Below are 8182 nucleotides of genomic sequence, written 5' to 3'. Positions count from 1 at the left end.
AGTAAAGGTTGGCATGCTACTAATTGAGAGTAGGCTACTATGAATCCGTGGGGTTGCCCTGGCGATGCCAACTTAACGTGACTCTGTCTGTCTGACTGTCCTCAGCACTGCTCATTTAAAACCATTACCTTCACTTTACATACTCCATGGTCATAATCAGTTGTTCAGTTCATTATCAATGTGTCCATGTAAATTACAATAATGTATTTATTACACACATATTACACTAGAGGCCCAGAGGCTAGAGAAGAGGACCAGTAGCCGGAAGGTTTGAATCCCAGGCCGGGCATTAAAAATAGTGCCAGAGGCGCTGCACTGCGGCTGACCCTGTGCTACTCCCAAAGTATGGTATTTTTCCACTTCTGATGGACTATAGTGCTACAGGCGCACATTTCTTGATTGATGGACATCATGGGTCGTTGCACTAAAGTAGTTTGGGGCCGGTGTCTGTGAAATGGGACAGCAGCCAACTAGCCAAGTCCATGGGCTGCATCGGTTTCCTCTCTCTTTCTTTTTAATAACCAAATATGATATTTACTTTTGTTTTGATAAATCAATGTCATATCACTCTTTTACACTTGACTTAATATGATGGAAATAATCCTTCCCTCCTATACATGCAATAACAAGTTTTTCTGAGAGAGTGGTACATTCTACAATACTAAGTACACTAAGTGTTTTTCGCAATAACTTAGTAATTTAGAATGTGAAATACACAATAGATTGATGTCAGCAAGTAAGACAAATATAAATCAATATACCAATTATTTAGAGGATATGACTATTGATAAAACATTTATTTTAAGCTTGCTGAGCTTTATTTCTGTGTCTGAATACAGTTTTGTGGGTATTTTTTTCTTCCAATTTATAGTACATTCCAGTACATTATGAAAAGTAATTACGATTAAGGCAGTGTTTTTGTCTGTCATAATGTATTTGGTGTCTGTCATCACCTTGATTTCCTTCCTCTTGTTTGATGAGGGTTTTTACCAGTGATGACTCACTGACATTGCTCAACTCTCCGGGCTTTGAGTGTATATAAGACGTCTCCTGGCCACACACCACACAAACAAGACAATCTTGAGGAAGAAGCATCATGAAGACTTTCAATCTGTGCTTACTACTAATCAACCTGGCAATAGTGGTTTACTCTTTGCCAATATCGCCACCTAGTAAAGAAGATGAAGCCTTTGCAGAGGTATGCTTTTTGTCACATCTTTTGCTAGAAGGGTCTATATGGGTTTTACAACTGAAATGATTGTGATGGAACAGATGTGTACATGTAACTTCATATGGCTTGGTCAGTTTGTTATTGTAAAAGAGAATGTTGATAATAAAAATACATTGGACTTAGTTGTGTTGAACTATTGACGTGGAAGTATTATTGAAATACTTGCTTAGTTAGATGCTATACTCATAACACAGTAAAGTCAATGTTTATTTTAACACTTGTTGTGTGAGCCTTGTACACCTACCATAGGATATTATATTCATAACTGTAGTAAAGGTCACCATAATGTACTATCATATTAACATCATGCTTGCTGTGTTTTCTGTAGACGTACCTGAAGAGGTTTTTTAACCTGACAGAGGAGACGGGTCCTGCGTTCAAACGGGGGCCCAGCCAGCAGAGCAGGAAGGTCAGCGAGATGCAAAATTTCTTTGGTCTCCAGGTGACAGGAACCTTGGACGCTGAGACTGTGACGATGATGAAGAAGCCACGCTGTGGGGTACCTGATGTCCAACTCAGCCGCTTCACCACCTTCGACAATCGCAAGTGGCAGACCAACCAGGTTACCTACAGGTGAGAGGAGTGAGAAAGACTAATTTGACCAAGGTGAATTTATGCTAAGAAAAAATAAGGCTTGTCATGTTATCATTTAGTTATTTGCGTTTATTAATCAGGTGGTCTTTAAACTTTGAGAAAAACATAAAGGAAGTATCCACTTAGTGTGGATAATAATGTTTTTGTATTTGCAAACATCAAGTTATGCACAAAGACAGTGATGATAGCCCTTTGAGAAATGTTTTTCTAATGTTGACTGTTGGTATATTGTGTTCTTCAGGATTGAGAACTACACCCCTGACATGTCTGAGGCTGAGGTGGACAACTCCATAGAGAGAGCACTACAGGTGTGGGCCAAGGTCTCCCCCCTGAGGTTCACCCGCATCTACAGCGGCATTGCTGACATCAGGATCTCCTTCGGCACCAGAAGTAAGCAACTTTTATCCTACCTAACACAATGAAACAGAAAAATACTGTGAAACATTTATTGTACATTATGATGCATTGTAGGAACATTTTGTGGGTGGGGAAGGAAATGCTATATTTCGAGTGGTACTGTAATTCCATCGCACAGAATACAGTACCAGACCGTATTTTTGGAGTGCCGAAAGCCTTTCGTCCACTAGTGAGTGAATGGCATTGTTGTCTGGCTCATTAACATATTTTGAGGTGTGCCTTGTAAGAGGCTATATTTGTTGCACCCATTAGTGAGAATGCTGTACCAATTTAACTGGTATGTGGTAGAAGTGCCCCATCAATTTACAATGTATAGGGGACAAATTTGAGTGGCAGCAAGTCTTAAACCTTTAATTGTCAACCTCAAATTACCTAACAGCCAACCTGCTGGCACCAACCCCATGTAATTACAGCAAAATACAAACCTTACCTCCCCTAATTGAATATCATTCATCCATTCCAGTCTACTATAGTCAATTCTGCAGTATTGTAATGTGTGTAATTACACAGTGCATGCTTTGATACTGTATTTAGATTACAGGTGGTATATTGCAATATGAAATACAGTAACTTACTAACCACTTGCTGCTTGTAAGTTACTGTCATATTCACAGCAACCCCTTTACAGTGTACTATAATTAGCTAATAAGCTGATGTACCAAAATGTCATACTGTAGATGTTCACAAAGATGGTATCCATTTAAAAAGGGAACATAAAGTACTGTATGTACTGTATAGTGCTTTGTTTTGAAAGACAGACGGTCACTTCAAAGGCTCTCAGGATGGTTTTGTATAGCAGAGTTAGAAAGGGAGGGATGCAGGGAGATACCTGTAGAGGATCCAATGTTTGCATTCCTCCTGTCAGAGCATAGTGCAGGTATAGACCTATTCAGGGGCAACCTCCGCTACATGCCACTTACATAACCAACATCACCACCACTCACAAACACAACATCATCCACAATGGTCTCAGTGGCATTCTACTGCACTTTAATCTCTTTTACATGGTTTGATGTGCTGACAGAATGGAGAGACACCCAAATACCACTTACATAACCATCATCACCACTCGTAATCTTAAACACATACATCCACAGTAGCATCGATATCATGTCACTGCTTGCCCCTCACTGTAATCCGTATTTACAGTTTGATGAGTTGAAGGGGTGTTATTAGAGCCACTCTGCCTTATTTCACCCTCTGAGGTGTTACGAAGTGTATCGGTTTTAAGAAACTAACATTATATATAAATAATTTGAATATAAATGTTAAAACAGTATGCATTTGTCCTCATCTCTGATGGCTCAAATGATGATTTCTCCTGTCCGTGTAGATCATGGTGATTTTTACCCCTTCGATGGCCCTGATGGCACCCTGGCCCATGCCTTCTCCCCCGGCGCTGACATTGGAGGAGATGCTCATTTTGACGATGATGAGTCCTTCAGCTTCAGCTCAACCAGAGGTGAGACCCTCTATCACAACAATATGTGGAACATGACTTCATTTACGCTGTTTCAATTGTAGGACAGTCCTGAGTGACATGTCATGATAATTGCCACAAAAGAGTAGAAGATCTGTAATTATGTATTGTCATCATAAAGGGTACAACCTGTTCTTGGTGGCTGCCCATGAGTTTGGCCATTCCCTTGGTCTCAGCCACTCCACCGACCCTGGAGCGCTGATGTACCCAGTGTACAGCTACACAGACCCCAGCACCTTCTCTCTGCCCCGCGATGACGTCAACGGTATCCAGTACATCTATGGTCAGTATTCAATTATCTTTTCTCATTCTGCCCAGTTTGCTTTAGCTTTATATTGCTATATTCCATTTTGTTTGCTTTTGACTGATCAACAAAAAGGCTCAGGCCAAATAATTTATATAATTGATCTCCAAGTAATTTTATACTGGAACTTGAATTAATGAGTATCTGTGTCCTCCAGGTCCAAACACAGATGTGAACCCCAACCCAGACAAGCCAGATCCTACACCCCCTTCCACCCCTAATGCCTGTGACCCCACCCTAGTTTTGGATGCTGTCACCACTCTGCGTGGGGAGAAGATGTTCTTCAAGGGCAGGTACAGCAAATCATGTAGCCTAGATCAAATGTTCAGTGATGGTAACCTACAGCTCAAAAAAAGTCAAAGAATGACACGGTTTCCCAGGAAAACAGGTTGCCTGTTCATCTGTAATCAAGAGCTTTAACGTCCTGATGTCTTCCCTCCATCCTCAGGTTCTTCTGGCGTAGCTACTCTCAGAGCAGCAAACCACAACAGAACCTCATCAAGAACTTCTGGCCCGAACTCCCCGACAACATCAATGCTGCTTACGAGAGCCAGCTATCTGACAGAGTGTTCCTCTTCAAAGGTATGGCAGAGTCACCAAATGCCTCAAATTAGCCCTGGTATGGCTGTAGTCTCCATAACTTGTCTAGAGACATATCAGAGCTAGCCTCATAGACTACAGTGGGTTGCGAAAGTATTCACCCCCTTGGCATTTTTCCTATTTTGTTGCCTTACAACCTGGAATTAAAATTGATTTGTATCATTTGATTTACACAACATGCCTACCACTTTGAAGATGCAAAATATTTTTCATTGTGAAACAGACAAGAAATAAGACAAAAAAACTGAAAACTTGAAAACGTGCATTACTATTCACCCCCCCAAAGTCAATACTTTGTAGAGCCACCTTTTGCAGCAATTACAGCTGCAAGTCTCTATAAGCTGGCACATCTAGCCTCTGGGATTTCTGCCCATTCTTCAAGGCAAAACTGCTCCAGCTCCTTCAAGTTGGATGGGTTCCGCTGGTGTACAGCAATCTTTAAGTCATACCACATATCCTCAATTGGATTGAGATCTGGGCTTTGATTAGGTCATTCCACAACATTTAAATGTTTCCCTTTAAATCACTCAAATGTTGCTTTAGCAGTATGCTTAGGGTCATTGTCCTGCTGGATGGTGAACCTCCGTCCCAGTCTCAAATCTCTCGAAGACTGAAACAGGCTTAGCCCAAGAATTTCCCTGTGTTTAGCTTCATCCTTTAATTCTGACCAGTTTCCCAGTCCCTTACGATTAAAAATATCCCCACAACATGATGCTGCCACCAACATGCTTCACTGTGGGGATGGTGTTCTCAGGGTTATGAGAGGTGTTGGGTTTGCGCCAGACATAGCGTTTTCCTTGATGGCCAAAAAGATCAATTTTAGTCTCATCTGACCAGAGTACCTTCTTCCATATGTTTGGGGAGTCTCCCACATGCCTTTTGGCAAACACCAAACGTGTTTGCTTATTTTTGTCTTTAAGCAATGGCTTTTTCTGGCCACTCTTCCGTAAAGCCCAGCTCTGTGGAGTGTACAGCTTAAAGTGGTGCTATGGACAGATACTCCAATCTCCGCTGTGGAGCTTTGCAGCTCCTTCAGGGTTATCTTTGGTCTCTTTGTTGCCTCTCTGATTAATGCCAACCTTGCATGGTCTGTGAGTTTTGGTGGGTGGCCCTCTCTTGGCAGGTTTGTTGTGGTGCTATATTCTTTCCATTTTTTAATAATGGATTTAATGGTGCTCCGTGGGATGTTCAAAGTTTCAGATTTTTTTTTATAACCCAACCCTGTCTGTACTTCTCCACAACTTTGTCCCTGACCTGTTTGGAGAGCTCCTTGGTCTTCATGGTGCCGCTTGCTTAGTGGTGTTGCAGACTCTGGGGCCTTTCAGAACAGGTGTATATATACTGTGATCATGTGACACTTAGATTGCACACAGGTGGACTTTATTTTGCTAATTATGTGACTTCTGAAGGTAATTGGTTGCACCAGATCTTATTTAGGGGCTTCATAGCAAAGGGGGTGAATACATATGCATGCACCACTTTTCCGTTTTTTTTTTATTTTTATGTTTTGAAACAAGTACATTTTTTCATTTCACTTCACCAATTTGTACTATTTTGTGTATGTCCATTACATGAAATCCAAATAAAAATCTATTTAAATTACAGGTTGTAATGCAACAAAATAGGAAAAATGCCAAGGGGGTGAATACTTTTGCAAAGCACTGTACTACTACACTATAGGCTAGTACACTATACACTATGGCTGTAATGAATACTGTGTGAATATGTGAACCTGTTTAATTGGAGCCAGGGTCATATCTCAGTACTACTTTCTCTATCCCTGCAGATAGTCAGGTCTGGGCTCTCTACGGCTATGACATCGTCCCCGGTTATCCCAGAAACCTGAACAGCTTGGGTCTGCCCAGTACCGTGAAAAAAGTTGACGCTGCCCTGTATGATGTAGATTCTCGCAAGACCTTGTTCTTCGTTGATGACAACTACTACAGGTTAGTGGAGTCTGTTTAATCATTACAAGTTATTGCATTTTTATTCATTTTTCTATGTACTGTGTATTGCCATTAGATGTCAAGAGTATCACAATCTCACTAATATTCCTGTTACCGTAGTTACGACGAGGCAATGAAAAGGATGGACAAAGGTTTCCCCAAGCGTGTTGATGAAGGGTTCCCAGGCATGACAAGCAAAGTGACTGCAGCCTTCCAAGTCCGAGGTGAGTGTGATACAGCATCTAAACACATTACAAGCCAAGCATATGGAAATATACAATGACGTAGAAAAAATGTTGATTCAACCAGTATGTGCCCAGTAGGATGTCTCTAACCTCTCTACCCTATATGGTTTAACAGGCTTTACCTACCTCTATAGTGGCTCCTACATGTTTGAGTACAGCATGAGGACCAGGAGACAGTTACGCGTGCTAGGAAACAACTACTTCCTGCCCTGTTAGAACATCGTCCCTCATGAGCCGTTTAAAGTAGCAGCCATGAACAACAATGAATGAAGCCAAATATTTTTTTATAATATATAATATAGTTGTTGTAACTTTGACATTTTAAAGATTTGTTTTCTAATAAATATTATTGTCACATATCTATTTAAATATCTATTCATGTATCTCAATTATTTTATATGTTTCTTGATTAAATTGTAACCTAAATAATCTGAAAACATGAATGTATTGAATGAAGGCCAAACAAGTTTTTACACTTTGCATATTCAAATAAATTCCAAGTTATTGCGATTTTTTTTGCCTTTTACTACGGTGTACTTGTGGTGGAAACATTATGGAGAAAAGATGCGTATTTGATCCATTGCTTCAAATGACATTACCAAACAATTCACTTAAACAAATATACAACCCACAGAGGGTCGTACTAATCACCCCAAACAACCCCAAAAAGGTACCCCAAACAACCACAAACAACTACAGAACAGGTGTCCCAAACAACCCGCAACAACCACAAACAGATACACCAAACAACCCAAAACAACCACAAGCAACCACAAACAGATAACGCAAACAACCCAAACAAACCCAAACAACCACAAAGAGGTACCACAAACAACCTCAAATAACCACAAAGAGGTACCACAAACAACCTCAAATAACCACAAAGAGGTACCACAAACAACCTCAAATAACCACAAAGAGGTACCACAAACAACCTCGAATAACCACAAAGAGGTACCACAAACAACCACAAACAACCTCAAATAACCACAAAAACAGGTAACCAAAAGAACCCCCAAAAAACCCAAACAGGTACCCAAAAGAACCCAAAAGTACCCTGTCCCCAAATAATGAGAAGCATCCAGCTGCAGATTATGCACACTGAGGCCACCTGTTATAAACAAAACCTCAAAGTGCATTTTGTGGTGTATTTTTGCATCTCAGTTGGTATGTGTTCTCTAACGCCCTGGACCACAGCTATAATATGTCACTAGCTCTGGTCCAAGGCATAGCTTGTAGCTAGCTATGGTCCCCACTCGCTCTGGTCCAGGGCATAGCTAGTAGCGCTGGTCCGCTACTAGCTAGTGTGGACCAGAGCTAGACCAGAGTTAATGCGGATCAGAGCTACTAGCTACTAGCTATACA

The 8182-nt window shown here is 40.9% G+C and overlaps 1 protein-coding gene across 1 annotated transcript; it reads left to right on the top strand.

The window, feature by feature from the left end:
- Positions 1 to 1041: 1041 nt before the first annotated feature.
- LOC139537409 (collagenase 3-like) lies at positions 1042 to 7327 on the top strand. The gene is made up of 10 exons (XM_071338659.1): positions 1042 to 1198; positions 1560 to 1804; positions 2067 to 2215; positions 3576 to 3704; positions 3844 to 4005; positions 4184 to 4319; positions 4475 to 4608; positions 6413 to 6572; positions 6693 to 6796; positions 6933 to 7327. Exons 1-10 carry the CDS (start codon positions 1097 to 1099, stop codon positions 7031 to 7033), a joined length of 1422 nt encoding a protein of 473 aa, XP_071194760.1. The 5' UTR covers positions 1042 to 1096; the 3' UTR covers positions 7034 to 7327.
- The last annotated feature ends 855 nt before the right edge of the window (positions 7328 to 8182 follow it).

The sequence above is a fragment of the Salvelinus alpinus genome, chromosome 13 (assembly GCF_045679555.1).
Source record: "Salvelinus alpinus chromosome 13, SLU_Salpinus.1, whole genome shotgun sequence".
Lineage (NCBI taxonomy): Eukaryota > Metazoa > Chordata > Actinopteri > Salmoniformes > Salmonidae > Salvelinus > Salvelinus alpinus.
This window is presented reverse-complemented; position numbering and strand designations above follow the sequence as displayed.

What these genes read in the sequence shown, in the direction of transcription:
- LOC139537409 (XM_071338659.1), top strand. Translation starts at nt 1,097, where the DNA reads ATGAAGACTTTCAATCTGTGCTTACTACTAATCAACCTGGCAATAGTG. An exon ending in CGGTATCCAGTACATCTATG is followed by an intron (nt 4,006 to 4,183) that starts GTCAGTATTCAA and finishes TGTGTCCTCCAG; the next exon opens with GTCCAAACACAGATGTGAAC. An exon ending in AAGATGTTCTTCAAGGGCAG is followed by an intron (nt 4,320 to 4,474) that starts GTACAGCAAATC and finishes CTCCATCCTCAG; the next exon opens with GTTCTTCTGGCGTAGCTACT.